General features: G+C 42.0%; 1 protein-coding gene across 1 annotated transcript in view; it reads left to right on the top strand.

Moving 5' to 3' along the window:
* Positions 1-25,646, top strand: part of LOC124711597 (neo-calmodulin-like) — a 468,518-nt gene that overhangs the window by 88,280 nt on the left and 354,592 nt on the right. Inside the window, exon 2 of the mRNA XM_047241753.1 lies at positions 6,629-6,761. Within this exon, the coding sequence (XP_047097709.1) occupies positions 6,759-6,761 (3 nt within the window). The 5' untranslated portion in view covers positions 6,629-6,758. The remainder of the gene's footprint in view (positions 1-6,628; positions 6,762-25,646) is intronic.

Genomic DNA, 25,646 nt, shown 5'->3' with positions numbered 1-25,646 from the left:
ACTTTCCTACTGTGAACTCTGGAGATATATGCACGTCTTCCTGTGCAATGCAAGCCAAGTGGCGTTGCTGGATAGACGGCCGACTCACCTTGATTCTCTCTCAGAGTTTAAATCTAGCGTCACACGGAATCATATCATGCAAAGTAATATTAAGAACATCACACACGCGAGTCCTCAACTGATACCATGGACGAGTACTTCTCTTTATCCTTTGTCTCATACACAGATTGAGACTCGCACAGTACTCACCACGTGGAAGTACTCATCTCTAATTTCAAGTCCTGCACACGCCATTTCTTAAATATTTCAACTTATAGTACACACCCTATTTCTTAAATATTTCAACTTATTGTACACACGCTAGTAATTCAGCTTAACTTTAGCACACAGAAGTATTTCAACTTATTGCTACACGTGGTTTCATTGTGACCGTTGGTCACTTCCGAAGATTACTACAATCCCTTTAATATTACCTGCCTGACATTTAATTCTCCCCACAAAAGTTCCTGAAATAGAGAAATTATTATTTCAAACTACTCTTAAATATTCCACATGCATACCATGTCTCCACTCTTTCGTCATTGCGGAGCACAACTAAAACAGGTCTTAACAGCACAAGATCCAGCGGCAGAGTGCTGAAACGTGGCCGTTCTCTAGGTCCTCTCGCACCTGTGTCGAGGTGGGGGAAGCACCTTGCTATCGTATTGGTCAGCCACATTTCAGGCGCTCAAAGCTCTGGTAAATTTCATCTCTTTGGTCCCACCAAAGGTGGCCAAAGGATCGACTCAAAGATGATCATATATTCACATTCACTATCTGCGGTTAGCAGACGACCATACATTCATTCATTTCACAGATCTCACCAAACTGGATGTAGGGATTTACTTTGTGGGAGTGCCCATGTGATCAATTAAATAAATAAATTGTCATTCTTTCCCACACTGGTATCTGGCTTCGCTGTATTAATTGAAATTGAGTTATTTTACAAAAAAAATGTGTTGTTCTGACAAAAATAATGAAGTATGTTGTACCTATTTTCAATGTCAGGCGGTACTGTACCCTTTCAACCTTTCCTTAATCTATGTTCTAAGATACGTCATAGAGGCAGTATTGCCTCACGTGTTCCGACATTTCTACGGTATCCAAACTGATCTTTCCCGAGGTCGGCTTCTACCAGTTTTTCCATTCGAGATGTTTTGTATTGCCCTCTTATTAAACTAAAACAAAACATAATGTCACGAATTTTAGACTTCACTCCGCTTTAGGCTCCTTTTTGGAATGCATAAACGACGCTTCTGATAGCGCCATAAATTAGAAATATTCCAGTTGCCATAGCACGAGTTACGCTACAAACTTGAAAAAAATAAGACCACGGATAAATATGCTTGTAGCAACATGCCAAACAAAATCGCTACAGAACATGCTGAACCATAGTATTATATCATACGCAACGTTACACAATGTTTTAGCTGCCAATTCGAGACCATAAGGTTCGCTGGAGATAACAGGCTGAATGCCCGATGTGTGCGACCACCTGGGCTGACGCCGGTCTGTATCAAGCGGCCGCCGGCCGATGGCGCTGAAATTGGTCTTACTGTGACAGGTACCCACCGAGCCCTTTCACAAACATGTTTCCGCAAGAATTTTCCGTTACTGGCTGGTTAGAAAAAGAACGAAACTGTCTCTGACGTTCTGTCAGACAGACGGCATACGTCTTAAAACTGAAACGAAAAGGATGGGTCTGATATCACGGCTTTGCTTTCGCACTGCACGACATTGATTACTAGACTACGAATAGGTTATTCACAGCAACAGCTCAAGTGAAAGCCAACATTTCTTGTACCTTGTGCTACATACCCCATTATGACAAAAGCATGACGGTGACATGTGTGAAATTCGGTGGCTGGATGGACTGAGGTTATCTTGTAGTGACTAAGGTACGGGCTCGATTCCCACTGGGGGTACCAGCATTTAGCAGCCACAAACGTACCATCTTCACCTTCAATGACGTCAAGTAAGGAACGCAGTACTGTGCCATATTTCCAAATCAACATTAAACCCGTCCATTCGGTACTGACTGGAACAGAGTGAGATTAGTTTTGGCTGTCAGAGGCAAAAGTTGCTGTTGCCAGAAACTCTGTCTCTTGTAAGATTTCTTACAGTGTTAATGCTATTTTAGTTCACGAACTAATCGTCATGTAAGGTCATCTTCATTTCCTATTTTAAGTGGCCTTGAGACTTTGAAAATATTGGCAGTGGGCTGGAATTCGATCTCCAATTCCAATTTTTCTTTGGATTTGAACCTTTCGAGATGATACTGTCCCATCGTTTTGTTGCTTCCTCACTATGTCAAACCCCTTCAGATCTCTACGAACGGCGCGATCTTAGCTACTGGTGAAAGGGAATTCGGCAGTTGACGTATCTTCGTGATGGGTCAATAACAACGAGATGCGCGGGGTTGGAGCCCCATGCAGCACAGAACTATTCGTTGCATTACCTCGAGCCCAACATCTACATCTACATCTACATCCATACCCCGCAAGCCACCTGACGATGTGTGGCGGAGGGTACCCTGAGTACCTCTATCGGTTCTCCCCTCTATTCCAGTCTCGTATTGTTCGTGGAAAGAAGGATTGTCGGTATGCTTCTGTGTGGGCTCTAATCTCTCTGATTTTGTCCTCATGGTCTCTTCGCGAGATATACGTAGGAGGGAGCAATATACTGCTTGATTCTTCGGTGAAGGTGTGTTCTCGAAACTTTAATAAAAGCCCGTAGCGAGCTACTGAGCGTCTCTCCTGCAGAGTCTTCCACTGGAGTTTATCTATCATCTCCGTAACGCTTTCGCGATTATTAAATGATCCTCTAACGAAGCGCCCTGCTCTCCGTTGGATCTTCTCTATCTCTTCTATCAATCCTATCTGGTACGGATCCCACACTGTTGAGCAGTATTCAAGCAGTGGGCGAACAAGCGTACTATAACCTACTTCCTTTGTTTTCGGATTGCATTTCCTTAGGATTCTTCCAATGAATCTCAATCTGGCATCTGCTTTACCGACGATCAACTTTATATGATCATTCCATTTTAAATCACTCCTAATGCGTACTCCCAGATAATTTATGGAATTAACTGCTTCCAGTTGCTGACCTGCTATTTTGTAGTCAAATGATAAGGAAACTATCTTTCTATGTATTCCCAGCACATTACACTTGTCTACATTGAGATTCAATTGCCATTCCCTCCACCATGCGTCTATTCGCTGCAGATCCTCCTGCATTTCAGTACAATTTTCCATTGTTACAACCTCTCGATACACCACAGCATCATCTGCAAAAAGCCTCAGTGAACTTCCGATGTCATCCACAAGGTCATTTATGTATATTGTGAATAGCAACTGTCCTATGACACTCCCCTGCGGCACACCTGACATCACTCTTACTTCGGAAGACTTCTCTCCATTGAGAATGATATGCTGCGTTCTGTTATCTAGGAACTCTTCAATCTAATCACATGTGCACATCTCACTAGTTACGAAGAAACAATAACTATTTCATGTCTATTAGTAGCTATAAAACAATAGCGAAAGGTACCGGGTTCGTATCCCTGCCAGGCAAAAATCATTTGTGTCGTCATTTCAGGTTCCATATCACGGTATTGGTGGACATATGATTGTGCTTATTTAGCAGCTCATAGAGATACTGGATTCTACTCCCTGTCCATCACCAAAACTTTACTTCATGGCGTTTCACACTTGTACGTTGCCCTTTATTACATACCTTTTTCGGTAACTTCTCAGGGGCAATATGAGCTTCATGGGGTTCCCAGTGCAGTGCTACACGTATCGTCATTCATCTCCAGGTTCGGACATTTGGTCTTGTCCTGATACAGGTGAAAACTTCGATATATTACAATTTATGCCTAGTTGTGTCTCGATCAGACATGCAAACTTTTTTTTGTTAACAGTGGGTTCAAATTTGTATCTTGAACAACAACTCGTCATCTCAGTTAATGGGTGTGATATGACTTCCCCAGTGTCAGTTATTGTAATGATGTTTAATTTAAAAGTGTTGGGGAACTGTCTCATCTCTAATAAAGTGTTTTCTAATATTTGTTGTATGGTGGTATTAGTTTGCATCTGGACTGATTCCCATGATGCGCAGTGTTCTCTAGTAATCTCTTGTGTTAACCAGTGCGTATAGTGAAACGACTGTACCCCACACGTTTTTTAGCGTTTAAAGGGCCTGCGAGAAGCTATCGTATCTTGGTTGAATTCAGAAATGGCCCACTAATTTTTGCTCTACCTCAAATATGCATCTGTGTGTCAGCAAATTCTCGAAATAAAAAGTCTTTGTTACTGACGATTCCACTATTGTCAGCTATGTTTTTCTGTACGTTAAAGACTCATAATAACTCAGCCACACACATAAAACGTGGCTCTCATCGACTAGATAATTAGTTAGATACTACTGGCTAATGGATGTATGTGAATACCGGCAAACGCTTAACATTCGTTTTGTTCTGAGCGTCGCTATTACTCACGTAACGAGCTTTCTGAATGGCTTTTTGAAATGACTGCCTGTTGCCCGTGCATTCACGAGTACGGAGCGCTGCCTAGCGGAGATAATTGCAGACAAAGCGTCCAGTCTGGCCTCAAAATTCCCATTTGATTTCTCGCTGTATACGTGCGGTAAATGTATTCCAGTTTGCTTATCTTTTTCATTGGGGTTCGGCGTCAATTTCAGTTCTTCAGTTACTCGTTACGGTATGAATAAGCTTTACGGAAATAGCCCTGATAAAAAAGACATTAAAAGCAGGAGTAATATTTTCGGCGATGAATGTCTGAATACCGAATAATTCTCTTCTTTGTATTTGCAGTTGGCTAAAAGTATCGAATGACTGTGCTTAATTACAAGAATAAATGTAATTCTCATACGCTAAACGCACTCCCACTTCTGAATCAATACAGCCTCGAGTATCGGTTTTCGATGAGGACCCTCAGCCGTGGAAGCTTCTTTCTACATTCGACTACTCTACCAACTCTAAATTTGTCTTCCTACTTCCTTGTTCTATTCCCGAGGGCTGCGCGCTGTCTTGACGGTTTCAATTATTTAAGTACTTTATTTAAGATATTTTTATATTTTTTATTTATCTTATCACCACCTGTAAATTGTTTCACGCACTTAAACTGTAACAGCTGTTAAAATATCTTACCTAATCACACACTTTAAGCCAAACAGAAGGACACAGCATGAGTGAATTGTCCGAATGGAACGGAAATCGGTAGATGTGATGGACAACCTTTGGTTGTCACTCGTGGCAGCCTTACATCACGGTGGTATGTCCACGATATCCTACACCCTTTTTTTCCCTACATGACAAGTCGTCCTGGACTTATTTTTCAGGAAGATAATGCCTGCCCGCTCACGGTGAGAGTTCCTAATGCTTAGCCTCGAGTTTTCCAAATCCTGTCAGCAAGGTCTATTCCCAAATAACAACGTTTGGAGCGTTATGAACAGGTCCCTCCAAGTACCTTGGGATTTTGACGATGTAGCACGCCACTTGGGCATAATTCGGTACGATATCGCTCATATCACCCAGGAGAATATCGAACAACCCTACTTAACCAGTTCCAAGCTGAACAGCTGCTTGTGTAAGTACCAGAGGTTGACCACCGCGCTATTGACTTGTTCAATTTGCAAACCTCTTTCTGTTGAATAAATCATCCAATTTTTCCAAATTTGTAATCATTTGATTGTGTGTACGTATACATCATATCTACCGATTCCTTCGTGGTGCGTTGGCTTCGAACTGAGAGCCAATGTCCAGCAAAGACGTGCCTCGAGATCTCCCTAGACAGTGGTGGGCTACCAACCTGACTATCCATCGCCATATGGCTGATAATCCGGAGTGATGGTCTGGAGTGCCATTTATTTTAATGGCAGGAGATCTTTGGTTTTCTTTCGCGACACCCTTGTAGCACAGCAGTGGGTCGACGATATTCTACACCCAGTTTTTTTGCACTTCATGGCAAGCCATCCTGGGCTTATTTTTCAGCAGGATAACACCCTCCCGCACCTGGCGAGAGTTTCTGTTGGTTGTCTTCAAACTTTCCAAATCCTGCACAGGTCAGCAAAGTCGCCTGATCTCTCCCCAACAGACAATGTTTGGAGCCTTATTGACAGGGCCCTCCACCTGTCTCGAGATTTTGACGATCTAACAAGCCATTTGGACAGAATTTGGGACGATATCCCTCTTATGCATCCCATTGAGGTATATCAACAACACCTGTTGGCAGCTGAGGGTTTCGATTAATTATGGTTCAAATGGCACTAAGCACTATGGGTCTTAACATCGGAGGTCATCAGTCCCCTAGAACTAAGAACTAATTAAACATAACTAACCTAAGGACATCACACACATCCATGCCCGAGGCAGAATTCTAACCTGCGACTGTAGCGGTCGCGCGTTTCCAGATTGAAGCTCCTAGAACCGCACGGCTATTCCGGCCGGCTGCATGTTAAGCGCACAATGCACAATGCACTCTACTGATCAAGCGAGTGGAGCAGCCCAGTAAGCGTGTTAGCCTGACAAAGGACCGCGGCACTGTTCTCGTATGCCTGGATGTTGCAGCGACGGCAGCGAGGGACGAGAGCAGACGTGCCATCTCCCCACACGAGGCGCCAAGTTGGAAGGGAAAATTTTCTCCGTGGTCGGCAACTTCTTCTCCACCTCGCCCCTGGTGAACCAGCTGCGCGACCTCATGGTGAGTACTCGCTACCGCACCTTCAACATCACCAGCACTGTCCGCTGCAGCCGACGGCGTCAGCCCATCTGCACCCGTGGCTGCAAGTGCACGCTTAGAAATCAGCTGGTGCATCGCACGGAACATAACGTGCTCCACGTCACGATTTGAGACCACAGCGCTCTACAGCGGCAGTGGTCGGCATTACATGACTCACAGATCACACAGCGCGTAAAACTGTTATGTTAGATCTATTAAAAAGCACATTTCCTCCGCCGTCCATAGCCTAGGCATGTTGTTCTGTATGTACTAAACATAAACAAAAATTTTAGTATCCTAAGGCAAAAAGAAAAATTTCATGTCTGGTTAGTAAGATAGCAGCTTATTAAGGCTCAATTACAAATTATACTATTATATTTATTACGGTCTTCCACATAAGATAAAAATTATTTCATCATTCGAAGTCTGAGTAAAGTTCTAAGATCATTCTTACTTGACCACTGTTTTTATTCTGTAACAGAACTTTCAGAACATGTGAGTACAAGACTTTAAGCAAGAAAATGGAAAACATCTTACTCTAAGTTGTGCAAGGTTTCTTGTAGATAAAGTCAAAAAATCATTTATTTATCGCAATGCTATTGATAATGCGCGAGCGTGGGAGAGCGGGCTAAAGCTGTGCGGTTGTCCACCTTTGCGCGCTCGCTCGTGTGTGTGTGTGTGTGTGTGTGTGTGTGTGTGTGTGTGTTCCATTGCATGTTCACGAAATTGAACAAACTCACTCCTGAGAGAGAACGCTCTTATACATACGTAACACCTAATATCATAGGTAATACTACTATAACATTATTAAGAAAGCCCCACAATCTCTTAGAAAACGTAAAGGTGAACAAACAAAATAGAGATTCCAGGATGAGAAGGAACTAACTTTGACAGTGTAACTCCCCACACCCACCCACAACATCACCCCGGACGTACCCATACACGTCTTTTGTGTTATAGTGTCCTGATGCCTTCTACTGCCGATATCTCATTTACTGAAACTTATTGCAAATAAATCACACCAAAATGACAAGTTTATGATATGTCTTCAGTGCACCATTGCCTCGCAGTGCATTACTATCATATCACGCAAGTTACAATAGGAAAAAAAATACTAAATTACTTTAATCCTCAAACACACCCCGCCAATTCGTTACAACAAATCATACCAACAACGACGCGGTTTTGAGAGGTCCTCAACGTGCTGGTGCTTTGAAACAGCATACATTGGTGAGACGTAAACTATACCACAAAGCCAACCGAATAAGGGCTTCAGCCCAATACGACGACGTCCAATATGACGTCTCCCATTTCTGCTTGTGACGTAGAATGCATCTTGTAATTCGCTGGCCAATCCGTGGTCTAGGGGTAGCGTTTTTGAATAACAATCATCAAAACATCCTGGATTCCGGGTCTGAACTCCGCCACCGCTTAATTTTGAATAAAAACATCAGAACCGGCAGCCGAAAACTTCCGGCATAAGAAGTCACCCTCATTCTGGCAACGGTCTTGCCAGAGCGGCCGGAGGAGTGAACTGAGATTCGGGGCACTCTCTTGCCCTTGGGGGTGGGAAACTGCCCCTACAAGGCGGAAGAATCATAAATTATCAACAGCATGAGGATGCGGAAAGTAATGGAAACCACTGCATTGAAAACACATAACGTGTATCCACAGCACATATGTCCTGTAACTGAAAAAGCGTCATGGTGATCTCTCCATTGGCAAAAGATTCCATAACAGTCTCCCAAACGGATCTCCGGGAGGGGACGGCCAAGGGAGAGGTGACCATAAGAAAAAAAAAAACTTTATAACCAACGAAAGGATAACGTTCTACGAATCGCGGCGTGGAATGTCGGAAGGTTGAACGTGGTTGGGAAGCTGTAAAATCTGAAGAAGGAAATGCAAAGGCTCAATCTAGATACAGTGGGAGTCATTGAAATGAAATGGAAAGAAGACAAGGATTTCTGGCCAGATTAGCACAAGGTAATATCGACAACGGCGGGAAACGATGAGAAGGACTCCTTATGATTTGGAAGCTGGATCAGAGTTACTGTGAACAGTTCAGTAATAGGATTGTTCTCATCCGAATCGACGGCAAATCAACACCGATAACGACAGTTCAGGGATACATGCCGACGACGCAAGCCCAAAATGAAGAAATAGAGGAAATCTGAGAATACTGAAGGCATAATTCAGTACGTAATGGGAGATAAAAATCTAATAGTCATGGAGGAGTGGAATGCGTTTGTTCGGGAGGGAGTAAAAGAAAGGGTTACGGGAGAATATTGGCTTGGTACTAGGAATGAGAGAGAAGAAAGATTTAGTTCTCCAATAAATTTCAGTTCGTAATAGCGAGCACTCTGTTCAAAAATCACAAGAGACGTCTAGAGACAGAGCAAGAATTCAATTAGATTACATCATGGTCAGGCAGAGGTTCCGAAATGTGAGGTGTGACCAGAAGAGATATAGACTCAGATCAGAATTTAGTATTGATGAACAGTAGACTGACGGAAGTACTAGGAATGAAGACGTACGCTTGAAAGTCTCTAAGGTTATAGGTACTGTGATAAGGAATAGCTCAGTAGGCAGATCAGTTGAAGAGCAATGTGCATCTCTAAAAAGAGCGAACACAGATTTTTGAAATAAAACTGTCGGTAAAAGGAAGGTAACCGCGAAAAAACCATGGGTAGCAGAAGAAATGCTTCAGTTGATTGATGAAAGAAGGAAGTACAAAGATTTTCAGGAAATTCAGGAATACAGAAACACAAGTCACTTAGGAATGAAATAAACAGGAAGTGAAGGGAAGCTAAGGCGAAAAGGCTGCGTGGAAGACGTGAAAATAATCGAAAACGAAATGATTGTCGGGAGGACTGATTCAGCGTTTAGGCAAGTGAAAAGAACCTTCGCTGAAACTAAAAGCAAGGGTGGTAACATTAAGAGTGCAACGGGAATCCCACAGTTAAACACAGAGGAGAGAGCGAATAGGTAGGAAGAATACATTGAAGGTGTCTATGAGAAGGAAGACTTGCCAGATGACACGATGGAAGATGAATCATAGTCGGTGTAGAAGACACAGTGGATCCAGTATTAGAATCAGAAAATGAAAGAGCTCTGAAAGACTTAATGTGGTGTCACCGGCAGACACCACAGTTACTAGGTGGTAGCCTTTAAATCGGCCGCGGTCCGGTAGTATACGTCGGACCCGCGTTTCGCCACTGTCAGTGATTGCAGACCGAGCGCCGCCACACGGCAGGTCTAGAGAGACTTCCTAGGACTCGCTCCAGTTGTACAGCCGACTTTGCTAGCGATGGTTCACTGACAAATTACGCTCTCATTTGCCGAGACGATAGTATGCATAGCCTTCAGCTACGTCATTTGCTACGACCTAGCAAGGCGCCATTATCATTTGCTATTTATCTTGTGATGCATGTACCGTCAGACCGATGTTCACCAATTATGGATTAAAGTTAAGTATTCCAACATCTACGTACTTTATTTGTTAGACTCAAATCCTTTAACTGTTCCAGACCTCACGCCATCCTGCGTGAGCTTAAACGCGTGCCTTTTGGCTACCCTTCATTGTGGATTGGCTGTCTTGCCAGTCCACAACACTTAAAATCAAATGAGACAGGGGGGATGGATAACATTCCATCAGAATTTCTAAAACAATCGGGGGAAGTGGCAACAAAACAAATATTCATGTTGATGGGTAGAAACTATGAGTCTCGCGACATAACATCTGACTTTCGGGAAAACATGATCCACACATTTCCGAAAACTCCAACAGCCGACAAGTGCGAGAATTATCGCACAATCAGTTGAACAGCTCATGCATCCAAGTTGCTGACAAGAACAATATACAGAAGAATGTAAAACAGAATTGAGGATGTGTCAGATGACGATCAGATTGGCCTTAGGAAGGGTAAAGGCGCTAGAGAGGCAATTCTGACATTGCAGCTGATAATGGAAGCAAGACTAAAGAAACATCAAGACTCGTTCATAAGATCTGTCGACCTATAAAAAGCGTTCGACAGTGTAAAGTCGTGCAAGATGTTCGAAGTTCTGAGAAAAATAGGAGTAAGCTATAGGGAAATACGGATGGAAGGGCAATTACGAAGTGCTAGGATTGAAAAGGGTTTAAGACAGGGATGTAGTCTTTCGCTCCTGCCGTTCAGTCTACACATCGAAGAAGCAATGACAGAAATAAAAGTCCGCAGCTCGTGGTCGTGCGGTAGCGTTCTCGCTTCCCGCGCCCGGGTTCCCGGGTTCAATTCCCGGCGGGGTCAGGGATTTTCTCTGCCTCGTGATGACTGGGTGTTGTGCGATGTCCTTAGGTTTAAGTAGTTCTAAGTTCTAGGGGACTGCTGACGATAGGTGTTAAGTCCCATAGTGCTCAGAGCCATTTGAACCATTTGAACAGAAATAAAACAAAGGTTCGTGTTGGATACAAATTCAAGGTGAAAGTATATCAATGATAATGTTCGTTGATGACATTACTATCCTCAGTGAAAGTGTAGAAGAATAACAGAATCTGCTGAATAGAATCAACAGTCTAATGAATACAAAATATGGATTGAGAGTCAATCGAATAAAGACGAAAGCAATGAGAAATAGCAGAAATGAGAACTTTGAAAATTAAACATCAGAATTGGTGAACACGAAGTGGAGGAAGTTAAGGAATTCTGCTACTTAGGCAGCAAAATAACCCATGACGGACGGAGCAAGGACCTTAATTTGAAGCAGAAATATCTGAGAATGCACGTTTGTAACAATGGACTGTATGGTACTGAAAATCGGGATACAAGAGACTCGAAGCATTTGAGATATGATGCTGCAGAAGAATATTAAAAATTATGTTGACTGATAAGGTAAGGAATGAGGACGTTCTCCTCAGAATCGGTGAGAAAAGAAATATATGGAAAACACTGACAACAAAAAGGGACAGTATGGTAAGACATCAATTAAGACACCAGGGAATAACTTCCATGACGCTAGAGGGAGCTGTTGAGGGTAAACAACTGTAGAGGAAGATAGATATTGGAATACATTCAGAAAATAACTGAAGATGTAGATTGCAAGTGTTCCTCCGATATGAATACGTTGGCACAGTCAGAGACTGATAACTCAAAAAAAAATCTCATTGGCTACGTTCCCCTCCATGAAGTAAAAATCTGACTTGTCTTATCCGGTCTTTTACGCCACAGAAGACTGTAATACGTGGAATTCCACGTTGTGATCGCACAAAACTCGACCAGCGCATCGTCCACGAACACTTCTTCGCCCTGCATGAGGGCGACTTAAACAGTCGATCGCTGCCGACACTGTGGATTCCGCGAGAAGATTATTTGCAGAAGACAAGTAATTTTTTTTTCATGACGTACGACTACATCGCAGATTTCGCACAATATTTGATATCAATACCAATACCTAAAATTCTTTTTATAACTCAGTAATATAGAAACAAAAGTGTCGATGCAGGAAGACCCAAAAGTTATTGGTGGTTTACGTAGTTTGGTGCTTGTCTTATAGAAAGAAAAGGACTTATTAAGGAAACGAAACGAATTATGCAAATTGGTCTATGTTTCCATAAAACAAATGGAGTGTAAAATCAAATACAAACATGAGGACTAAAGGAGAAATATTGCAATCGTAAAGAAGATATGAATCATGACAAAAATTTTCTGCCACCCATACGTGCCATTATTCCAGTCTATCATTACGAGATATTTTTTGAAGAAAAAATTACAAGAGAGTTTTTTGAAAAACAACAAAACTACTCCAGTACAAAGCAAAATATGAGTATTGTACTACGTTTGCAGTAAACAGCTGAGAGCATGAAGGTGACAAATGTCATTGGTTAGCGATATACACATATACAGATGGCGGTAGTATCGCATATACAAGTTAAAAAAGGGCACTGCAATGGCGGAACTGTCATTTGTAATCAGGTGATTCATGTGAAAAGGCTTCCGGCGTGATTATGGCCACACAAAGGGGAATTAACAGACTTCGAAAGCAGAATGGTAGTTGGGGTTAGACGCGAGAAACAATCAATTTCGAAAACTCGTTAAGGAATTCAATATTCCAAGATTCACAGTGCCAAGAGTGTATCGACAATACTACATTTCAGACATTGCCTCTCACTACGGACAACGCAGTGGCGTTTGCATGGAGCTGTCAATGAAGTAACACTGAATGAAATAACCAAAGGAATCAACGTGAGACTTTCATCGAACGTATCCGTTAGGACTGTTCGGTGAAATTTGGCGTTAGTAAGCTATGGCAGCAGATGAACGAAGCGAATTCTCTTGCTAACGACAAGACATCGCCTGCAGCGACTCTTCTAGGCTCGTGACCATATCGTTTGGATCCTAAAGGTCTGGGAAACCGTGTCTTCGTCAGATGAGTCCAGATTTCAGTTGGGAAGAACTGACGGTAGTGTTCGAGTGGGCGCAGACCACACGATGCCATGGACCCAAGTTCTCAACGAGTCACTGTGTGCGCTGGTGGTGGTTCTACAATGGTGTAGGCTGTGTTTACGTGGAATGGACTGGGTCCTTTGGCCCAATTGAACAGATCATTAAATGCAAATGGTTACGTTCGGCTATTTTAAGTCCATTTGCAGCTACTCATGGACTTCCTGTTATGGATAACAATGCGCCATGTCAGCGGCCAACAATTGTTAGCGACTGGTTTGAAGAATGTTCTGGACAATTCGAGTGAATGGTTTGGTCACCCAGATCACCCAACATGAATGCCATCGAACACTTGTCAGACTTAATCGAGAGATCAGTTCGTGCACAAAATCATCCACTAGCAACACTATCGCAGTTACTGGCGGCTATAGAGGTGAAAGCATGGCACTATTTCTGCAGGGGACTTCCTGCCACTTGCAGGGTCCATGGCAAGTCGAGTTGCTGCTCTGCAGCGGGCAAAAGGACGTTCGCTTCGATATTAGGAGATATACTATGACTTTCATCACCTCAGTGTATGATTATTATAGTCTGTATATGCTGTGTAACTTTTACTACTACATTTCGTGCATTCTACCTAGATACTGAAAACAGTTTAATTGTTTTTAAAGTACTAGTGAAAGGTTATTATTTCCCACACCACCATTTGATACTGCGGATTCCAGCACTTATGATACGACGAAATTATCGAACACTTGGTACCGATGTCGATACTATAGTTACCGAAAAAAATTATTTATATTTACTCATACGATTGATATTGAACCTCACTACGCAATACAAGTTCACTGTACATTTCTGATCGGAAGTATCGGCACACCTGTTAGTGGACATCCGTATGGGATGTATCCACCCCTCACCTTTACGACGACTTGAACTCTGTTGGAGACATTTTCGATTACTTTGTCTCAATGTCTATGGTGAAATGGCAGCCCATTGTTGCTCAAGAGGCAGTACCAAAGTAGTGACGTCAAACTTTGGGATCTGTAGCAAAGTCGACGTCGTAACCCACCTCAAAGGTATAAATTGGGTTAAGGTCAGGACTCTGGACAGTCCAATCGATTTCAGGAACGTAATTGTCCAAAAACCATTGCCTCGCGAATGTTGCTTCATAACAGGACGCACTGTCACGTTGTTACTGAGGAATTCCATGTTTCTTTCGACGGAAGAATGCATGTTCCGCAATCCTCTTGCAGCGTGAGCTGAGGGAAGCCAAGGTCGGTGTCACTAACAGTGGTCAGACCCCTTACCCAGAGTAAATCAGTTTTATAGCAATTATAGCAACAAATTTTCCCTTAAGAGGACCCATATCCCGCGCATCCAACTCTAAGGACTACGAATTCTCACGAAAAAAAAAAAAAAAAAAAACGTTTAAGTGAAAGCAGCTACTGACAATGTTAATCCAGACCTGCAATTACAGAGCAGTGTAATGAACAATTAACTACCTGATCAAGGGAATTTTCACGTCATTCTCTGAAATATGTTAGACGCTGAGAGGGAGAGAAATTGACACGTTACAAAACCACAAGTAGGCGACAAGATGTTGGCCATCCACGCCCCATCAAAGAACATGGAGATCAGAGACTTAACACCTCGGTTAAGCAGATTTGACGGTGATCTGCGGCAGATCTATAAACAGAATATAATACTGGTGTAGACACAAGTGTTTGCGAGTACACCGTTCGGTGCAATTGTTGTTATGGGGCTCACAGGAGACGAACCCTGCGTCTTCCCATGTTGAAACAACGACACAGTCAAATGTGATTGCAGTCTGCATGGGATCATCTAGATTTGGCCTTGCACGAACGGAAACCTATTGCCTAGTAGGATGAATCGCGCTTGTTGTTATACTAGGTCGATGGTCGTGACTGGGTATGCCATCACCCAGATGAACTCTTCGAAACATGCACTGTGTCACAGACTCAGTCACAAGGAGACAGGAATATGTAATAGGCGAGAATCCATGCGACCTGAGATTGTACCAAGACATTGCGCTGGATCACCTAAATCCTCTTCATACTTGATGTCAGCCCAGTTGAGGACGGCATCATCCAGTAGGATAACTGTCTCTCTCAAAAGGCCAGGATCGTACTGCAGTGATTTGAAGAACATGGTAGTAAGCTAATGTTGATGCCTCGGCCAACAAATTAGCCTCATCTGAATCCACTGAAAGACATGCTGGGCGTTATGATGAGCCAACACGACGCCCACAAACCAGCGGTCACTCATCTATGGGAATTTTGTGAGTTGTGCATAGAAAATTGGCGCCACACACTTATGGAAATCTAAAAAGGATTTGTCGATTCCAAGCCACGCACAGCTGTTGCAAAGGTAGACCAACATACGGTTAAGCTGATATCTTACATATTTGTATTTGTGAGGGAGGGCGTTCTGGCAGCACATGTTTCAAATAGACTCTAGTTTTCGACAACGGCCAGGCATGTGTCTAGCTGTACAGTGAGAAAAGGTGGGAGTTTTTGAGAAATTTTAGTCTAAATTTTATCTGTATGGTGGGCGTTAAATTAATAACGCACCACATTTTTTTCTCGGGCAGTTTTGGTTGAAAAAATTTAGAGTTTGTTGTGAGACGTCGTGGAATACTCCTGCTTCAGCCTCTACGGTTTCATGATGTTCCTATAGGTGACGTAGAGCTCAAACTGTCGCCTGTAACGGAGGTGCGTTCCAAGCACAGGCCTGTCATTGAATTTCTTTTGGCAGAAAACCAGAGCATCGCAGTTGTCGCCGGTGACTTGGCAGTGAACAAAAGCATGGTGAGTCGTTGGGCGAAGCATCTCTCATCGTCGCAAGAAGGTCGCACAAAACTGTCCTATCTCACGCGTGCCGACCGACCGCACAAAGCTGTAACTCCTCCAATGCTGGAACGTGCGGGAACTTTCATTCGAGGCGATCAATGGATCGGGGTCAAACACCCTGTTGCACAAATGGACGTCTCTGTTGGTAGTGTTGACACACTCGTCCACCATTAGGATACTCAGATGTGTGTGCCCATATCTCGTACCTTCCGACTTCCATCTTCCCAATGAAGGATAACAGTAGGTGAATGACGTGGAGGTTATTGATGCAGTAAGATTTTGGCTCCGATGTAGACCAGCAGAATGGTACTATGTGATGATACATGTCCTACAAGTGAGGTGGCATAAGGCCGTCGCACTGAACGAGGATCATGTTGAAAAACAGTGTTTTGTAGCCAAAGGGGTGGGGAGTAATTTGGTATATCGGTATCCTGAACACTGCCAACCTGCTTTCAGAAAAATGGACTGCATTACTTACTGAACGCTCCTTGTAGATAACACACTTTGAAAAGTGGTGCGCTTGGCGCAATATTTCCGAGGGCTCCGTACTGTGTGGGCGATGGTAGATCACAGCTCCAACTTGAAATCACGTTCATGAATTATGAAGCTGGCTGAAAATAGAAGTTTGGGATGGAGTCTGGCTTGAGTGTCGCAGACTGAAGCCCTCCGGTACGGAGGTCTCATCTATCGGTCGGTGATTTAGGGCCTGCAGCCGGTGCTCGGCGGAAGCGCACCGCGGTAACTGGGTCGCCGTGCCCTGCGGTAATATCTGCGCCGTGTCGGGACGCCCCTCCGCTTTGCTCTCTCTCTCTCCTCTCCTCTCCTCTCCTCTCCTCTCCTCTCCTCTCCCAACCCCAGACCTCTGCTGGCAATTACAGTCCCCGCCACACGAGCGCTCAGTGCAGTGCGAACGCACCGACGCGATGGCGGCAGGCCGTTTAAATCGCGGTGCGCACCGCCGGGCCCAGCACTTATTTATTGCGTTTTTCCGCTTTGTTTATCTGCAGTCATCCTGCGTCACCCCGCAGTTTCCACGCAACCGTAATGGGAGCAATAATATCATTTATTAACAGCGGCTGCAGAATGGAATGCTATCACAGTGGCAGGTGGCTTTGTAACTTTCCCACGGAAGCAAATTTTTCATTTGAAGTAATTTTTATATAACGCCATGACCAGTCATTAAGCAAATCCTTCTTAGGGACCCTTATCTCAATTGGTAAAAACTGAACCGTCGTGGGATCACTTAGTTGCCCCTCTGTCTGTTTGTTGTCTGTCTGTCCCACTTTTCCAACCCTTTTTCTCAGGATCGGGTACACGTATCAACCTGAAATTTATGTCACATATTTACGTCTTCTTTCACTTGGTGGAGTATCAAATATAAGCCTCTAAGCCAATGCAGTCAAAATATATGGCAATTTATGTCACATATTTTAATACTCGGAAAGTCACTCATCAAAACCTATAGGGTACTTGCCGTTGAGCTAGAATCACTAAATGTGTCAACAAGCAAGGCGTGACAGTATAACCAAAGGAATACATCAGAAAATTGTTAATTTGTAATTATTTCACAGGAAAAAAAGTCGTTTATTATCAGACTGCCAGTCCGTCTGTCTGTTAAGATCTCTTTTTTTCTCAAGAAAGGGTAGACATACCAAGTTGAAATTTATATCACATACTAAGTCCTATGGTCTCTTAGCGGTATAATAAACTTCAGCTTTTAAGTTGATGCAATCAACAGATACGGCCATTTATGTCACATACTTTGATACTCCTAAATTCACTCATCAGAACCTATAAAGTATTTCCCACTGGTCTAGAATCATGCGATTTGGTTAGAAGAAACTTTTCACAGTACAGGTAAAGAAAAATATCCGAAATTATTAATTTATAATAATATCACATGAAAAAAAAAATTTCTTTTGTCATTTGTTATCCGACTTCAAACGTGAAATTAAAACATTCTCGAAAGTCCTGGAGGCCTTGGACCTATATCTTGGCAGTATCAATGTCGATAACAGGCAGAAACCGTCAGTATACTCGGTTTACAGAACGGATGAACTGCCTATGTACATAAGTAAGTTTGTACGAAACCCCCAGTGTGAGAGTGCTACTTCGACCTTTCGCTAGCATTTTCAGTCTATCTCCTGCACACCGGGAAACCTGTACAGCAACAGAAAAAATATATGAGCTACATTTGTCAATCAAACCGGAGCCACACAGGGAGACGAACTTATCCCCTTCTTATTTATCTGCGTCTTTGGTAAGCTGATCAATGGATTCGTAGGCTTTAAGGGAGGCGAAAAGTCACGCAGTACAAGCTTAACATGATGTGAATGAGGGATTTATAGGTGAGGATAGTGATAAAAGGATGTAGACCCCAGGTACGTTAGTAGTTTTAGTAGGTTTAAGGCTCTGTGTTGGACCGTAAGGAGGTGCACAGTCCAAGTCAGTTTTCCTGCAAGCCCTAAGTACTTCATTGTGTTAGTGAGACGACTGGGTTGTTGTAGATAGGGAAGTGGAAATCTGGACGAATGAGTCGTGCAGCCAGAAATGGTGATTTGAACTTGCTGTGGATTCACTTGAGATATTACGTCACTCGACCAGTAGGATCAAGATAAGCTGGGAATATGTTTGGGAGAGTAGAAGTGTGTGGTACGTAACTAGGTAGGCGGTATCATCAATATATTGGAGAACGTAGGTAGGTGGGGCTACGAAATGAAAGGTAGGGGAGGGGAGGGGGGAATAGTTTTAGCGACAGCGAATAACATAAAAGTAGTGTTTCAAATTCATAGTCCAAAAACTCTCTTCAACCAGCATTCACTTCTGGTTTTCGAAAAATCTCAGAATATGCTTCAGAAACTGGAATGAAAGGTGTACGTTTATCTCCCGGCCGAAGTGGTCGAGCGGTTCTAGGCGCTTCAGTCTGGAACCGAGCGACCGCTACGGTCGCAGGTTCGAATCCTGCCTCGGGCATGGATGTGTTTTTGTACATTTATCTAAAGCAATTTTGTTCATGAATTGTCAAGATATACAACCGTTGCAATTTTTTTGAACATGAAACCGTTTTAAATCTACGGAAAGTGTGTGCACCATTGTGAAAAGTAGGTCTACCATCGAGACGCACATTCCAGAGAATGCTCGAAAAAAATTTGAAGTTTCTCATAACTAATTCACGACAGATATTTGTAAATATAAAACGCAGTGTAGAAGTTTTCTGGGAATGACCGTTCACTACCTGAATAGCGATGAAACGACAAACGGTTACTCTGGGTTCCAATGAGTTGCGAAGATCACACACAGGCGAAAACACTTATATCGTGTCATTATAGTCTCTTAATAAATGAGGAACAAGTATCAGAAAAATACTTGTACTGGTGACTGATGCAGGAGCAAATATGATTAAATGAGAGGAACTAGCACTTGAAAATGGTCATGTATTGGGTTTTTCCCACATGTTCAGACTGCTAGCAAAAGCCATATTCAAAAGACTGATAAATTGCCTGAATTGATTACCCATGTCAGAAAAGAGTGTAATATGGTTTAAATAAAGTGCAGCAGCAAGCGATGAGCTAAGGAAAGAATCAGAGCTAAAACTAATTGAAGAAGTATCCACTAAGCGAAATTCATAAACTCATATGATTTTTACTGTTGTTCTAGTGATTAATAATATTTTTAACTGTCACGTTAGCATACCACCCATGTTAACAATCGCTGATATTGTGATCTGGTAGGTATTCGTGACAGTCTGCGGTCTATAGAAGTGGCTGTTTGAACAATTTGCGTAGAAAATCACATTGCAAGCAGTAAATTTGTAAGTTGAATGTCAAAAAATCTGTCGAGCAACCAATACCAATTGAGAGAATATGAAGAGTAACATCACAAAAGAAATCAAAAGCGCTTGCTATCAACTGAACATTTTAACATTTGAACCATGCCAACGGCCCTTGATCCTAGACTGAAGAACATACACCTTGAAAACTCTTTGTCATAGTTGAAAGCAGTTAAAATTGTTAAGGATTTGCTTGCAGCTGTTATAACCATTGTCGATTATACATTGCATCAAATCAAAGAAACAAAATTTTAATAACAGACTGAACATTAAAGAATAGCACCTGAAAAGAATAATTTGCATACAGGAATGGAAACGGACTTAACATCGCAGTTCAGTTATTATCTGAAAGATCGTCTTCTAGATCTTAAGAAAGCTCCATTCGAATTAAGTAAGCACATCATAAACACTAATTTTATAGAACTACAAAAAATTCTAGCTAAGTATTTGAGCCCTACAGCCACATCGTGAGCTTCTGAAAGATTGTTTTCAGAAGCAGAGTGTGCTCTCTACCAACAACGGAATAGACCGACAGGAAAAATCTGTAAAAACATGCTATTGTTCCAGTCTGTAGACGAAAGCTATGAGTAATGTAGTATTGATTAATAAATATGATATTAAGTGTATTTGTATGTTGCTCTTTAAGTCTTTCTATTAATTAACCACTTAAAGCCGAAGTTTTGGAATTGTTTAGACATTGATAATAATAACTACTTGTGTCTCAATGGCCAGGTGCAAGCTTTTCAATTGGACGCCACATCGGCGACTTGTGCGTCCGTAATCTACCCCAGTTGTCCAACTGGGAAAAACGGACCTACGGTTTAACGTGGAATCCAAATCAGTTGTCGTTCCTGCCGACTCCTCAGCTCGTCGAAAGCTGAACGCTAGAATAAAGGAAGACTGAAAATTTTCATAATCCCATCGCAATTCGATTTCACGACCTCTCGATTTCCAGGCATGCACTTTACCGTTATAACACCATGCACGACTATACGTTGACAATGAAATCGAAATCCGGATCGATATCCCTATGTGGTGGTCTGTGAATGTCAGCAGTGTCACGATGTAAAGCGATTCGTTGTCGCACACCGGCAGCAGGACGAAACATAAGGGAGCAGGTGACGTTGAGTGTAACATTTTTAGGAAGGTTGGAGAGGAAATATGCTAGAAGACGGACACAGTTAACTGGGAATGCATAGGTTTGTAGTTGAAGAGAATCCCTGAATTCCATTTGTAGTCAAAAGATCTTTGACTGTCAAGAGAGATAAATATAGCGGACTCTTGATAATTACTTGATGGGAAATGGCGTTGGTGAGATCAAGAAGTTGGTTATAGATTGAATAATTGGGACGAAATCCACATTAGTTGTTGGAAATGGTTCTGTGTGTTGTAAGATATCGATGAATTCGTCCGTTAGGGACGGTTTCAAGGACTTTACTGACGACTGAAGTGAGGCTGACAGTTCTGTATGATGGAATCTGTGAGGAATATTTATCGGGTTTTAGGATGTGGAGGGCTTTCTATGTTTTCAGTGCACTGAGTAGAATCTGGAGCAGAGGATAATACTGTAAAGAATAGCAAGGGTTTCATGACATACGATGGGACACCCATTTAGTCACGTAGTTGTAACTGAAATCATTTCTTAACAATGATTTTTACTACGTGTTCAGCTGTTATTGCTGTGTTTAGTCGTGTTTGTTTAGTATTGTACTGTACATGATGATCAAATCAACTACAGAAATTAATCAGACCACACTCACAGTACGTGAAAGGAGCTTTGAACATTGATCGCCAAACTCCCCTTTCGCAACCAGTAAGTCAGCCATAGCCGAGCATTGCTTCTCCCCAGGGCAGTCTTTGGATTATCCTGCCACGGAAATCTTGGTCCAGACAAGATGCTTCAGAGATTTAATTATACGTTTGCTGGAAGATCTTATTAACCGTGACGGTGCTTTTCAACTGGGTAAGACGTGAGATCCTCTGAGTTCTTTAATATTTCCAGAAATAAAACATTTTACGACTAATGGCACGTCTGGCGGCAGTTAATCTTAATAACTGACATCTGAATTTTAACTCCGCGGGTCCGTATTCAGAGAGACGGCGTGCATGTAATATCAACATTACGCATGCGCAAACGCACGTAGACGGAGCAATATTCGAAGAGTTCGCTAACCGGGACGGTGGGTGCTCCATCGCGCTGATTTGGGGATAAAGTCAGCGATGTGCACCAGCAATCTGCAATGAAAAACACAGAAACACTCACTGAAAATGACTGGATTGTTGTCAGCCGAAATATCGTGGTAAGCGAGGTCATCCGGCTGCAGCCCCGAAACGTAATGGAATAACTGGCATATTTACAGGAAAACAGCAAGTTGACATTTGCAAGGTGGAAATTGAGCTACTGTACTTTGCTTACACTCATTGGTGTTACCCGGGACTTTGGAAATCGACATTAAGCGGATTACAGTGCAGTATCTGCTGACTGCATTACGGCTCTTTTGACTGCCCCGTCACGCGGCTCTCATGTTGACAGTTCTCTGCCATTACATTAGGCCTCAACAGGTAGTCCATATCAGGATAGTGTGCTGGCCGCCTAGGTAACGCACCTCTGGGACATTGTCCTCCTGAAAATCACCTCCCTCTAGCGATGACAGTAATCTACAGGTTTCATTTCATTCACTGCGTTCAAGTGTTTCGACAAACTGGTGGAGAAACGTAATCAACGACAATGACAATAAAGCAGTTAATGTTGGCCACTGCCAAGCTATTGTCGAGAAAATGCCTAACGTGCATGATGCGTTAAAATGAAATAATTTTTAATCTGGTCCCCTTCCCCAGTAAAAGTCATGTTTGGACACCCTCCGTCATATTGGGAGAGCTAAATGTCGGATGTGTCTGAATCTGCCTCCGTTCCATTGTCGATCTAAACAGCGACAAATTCCGCACCAGTACTCGCCTCAGGATGTGTGGGAGAACATCTGTGTTGTCCAGGTACGGCCTACATTGCCTATTGTTTGCTGCACTGGCTTACTACAAGTTGGTAATAGGTTCGGAACAGACGTTTCCTGCGTCATTTTCTCCCGAGTATTGTGATCTGTCGGCATTCAAGAGATTTTTCGAGTCTGATTGTACAGTTCACAATACTTAGCGACATTATAAAAAAATCGCATCATTTTCTCACTTTACCAAATATACGGTCTCGTATATTTTTTATGTTTCAACGTACATTCATTGAGCCTAAGTTGAGTTGTAATACACGCACTATCCATTTTAGAATAACGTTTGGTGTGCTAGCGTTGTAGTTTTAGCCTCTGATACATGATTCAGTTTATGGACACGTCTTGAATCCATAAAATCGAAAATCATACATAGCTCGTGAATTCTGGCCGAACAGTGTGTCATAAACTTTCATACTCCGTCTTCAAAACTAGGAAAAGGCGGCGTGCTGTGTGGAGTGGCTGAAGTTTGAAACTACTTCGGGAGAAGTGTCACCACTTTGCACACTACTGCTTGCCACACTCGGAAAAAATATAAAAGTAGCTGCCCTCCAGCAGACTTACGCACTTCTATGGAATTCATGTTTCTTTTCGCATGTCGATATTTCATTTTACTTCATTTATTTGGCGTCTGTCAACCATTCAATACCCCACAAACAATTTACACGAAGATTTTCCCGTACCATAAAAGTATCAAACTCTTGTCAATATTATAAAGCGCATATCATTGTCCAATCGCAAATATTGCTATATAGGACTGCAAGTGCGAGATTACACTAATACCTAAGTTGCATGCGGCATCAGCGTCTAGGGGTTGGCGTCCATTAAAAATCTTCATTAAAAATTAAGACTGAAGCACAATGCTGATTTTTAAGTTTGAAATTTTATATTCTTATGTTCACTCATCACAAGATTGATCACAAACATTGTATGACATTTTACATCATAAACAGTTTTTACACAAGAGAGAAAGTGCGCTCTGCCTCATAATAATAGAATAAAGTTTACATGCGCAGTATACAAGCAGACTGACTAAGGGCTTACAAGAAGTATCTTCACGGAAGTGGGGAACTGAAGGGTGAGCGAATCTCAAGTATATACAAAACGTTGTCTCTTCCAGCAGCATCTACAAGATTGTATTAGTCAAACTCATAAATAGAGTAATTTCCGCTTTTGAAAATAGATATAAATTTAAAGGAAAAATTATTTTTTGTGACTGAAGAATTCTCAGAAATTTAATCCAAACACAAGCTATTGATGTAATTACGAAAATAAATTCAATAATTTTAAAATAAGCCACCTGTAAAGGACAGTGTATGTTTAGCTTTCACAAATTATAGACTCCTTACTTAAAATTTAAATATGTTCTTTTGAATGTAATGATAGTTTTATCTTTACAGAATACTGAATTTGTATGAACTATTACGTTAATTAAATTTGGAAAAATATTCGACCCGTGTGCAATTGCTATGAATGATATCACTAAAAAGCAAAAACCAGATCACGTTTTACATACACTTTTTTTAAACCAGGTCACTATAAAGTGAAACCACAGGATAGCAAATCACAGAAACATGCAAAAGTATTATTACGTTAAAGGCAGAATTGGACACAAATAAAATTTCGTAAATGCACCAGAATATTGAATAATTATGTTGGAAAACGGATCTCATACTTTCTACCCGAATGACGGAATAAACCTTATCGAAAAAGAATGTAGTAACGCAAACTCCGGTTAACCCAGGAAGCTGTCGTAAATCTTGGTTCGTTATCAGATGAAAATACAAATCAGCTGCTATCAGAAGCATTCATCAGCAACACTATTTTCCATACTCCAGTAGCTTAGGACACATCATTACCAATCGCCTTAATTCTGTTCCTATTGATGCAGCCATCTATGCTGGTGCCAGCAAGGTCCTGATAATAAAATGCACTATTCGAATCATATCTGGAATACATAACTTTTAGATGACCGAAGAGATGAACGGAAATAGTAGCGTGTAGTTACTATGACACCATTTTGAAATGACAGATCACACTCTCTCTTTAAAAATACCGAAACTATAAATAATGATAATCCAATCAATTACCAAGAAATAACAATATCTTGTGGTCAATTACCGATGTTTCAACATACACGTAATCCACATATAATACATCAAAATACGAAATGGATAAAAAATTGCAATACTAAATTGTTAAAAAACATTTCTGATGCTTTCCGCTTCTGAATGGACAATATGTTACAAGTGTTGATACTCTGCAGGTCCTCTCATTTTATGATACAATTTTCAAGTGTTGCGATTTCTCTGTATCCATGAGGTTCGTGGTGCTTCCGACGTTATTCATTATACTTGGCGTAACGGGTATCATTGCAAATATCCCTGCTGTTCGCTGAGGACAGTGTACTGAGCAACATTACATTAGTATTTACTTCATTTTCAGACTAATAATTGTAGCAATTACAGGTGGTATGTTTGTGAGTTGGTTAGTACCTCCAAGTACATATGGCAAGAGCAAGCCATTAATGCTTATTTTCTCCCAGACAGTAGGTCAGGTGCTGAAGTATAGACTCGTGACGCAAAACGGGTAGTTTATACTGACAGGCGTAGTACACTTAGTAGTGCATTTACGACAGTGCAGAAAATACCAGGTCGTAAAGTTTGTGGCCTGATTGTGGGGAAACCGTTCATCACAGAGAAATAAAAACCGATACACTGAAGTGGGTACGTATTAAAGTGCCACTTTTTAAAAAA

This window comes from Schistocerca piceifrons, chromosome 8 (assembly GCF_021461385.2).
Source record: "Schistocerca piceifrons isolate TAMUIC-IGC-003096 chromosome 8, iqSchPice1.1, whole genome shotgun sequence".
Classification (NCBI taxonomy): Eukaryota; Metazoa; Arthropoda; class Insecta; order Orthoptera; family Acrididae; genus Schistocerca; species Schistocerca piceifrons.
This window is presented reverse-complemented; position numbering and strand designations above follow the sequence as displayed.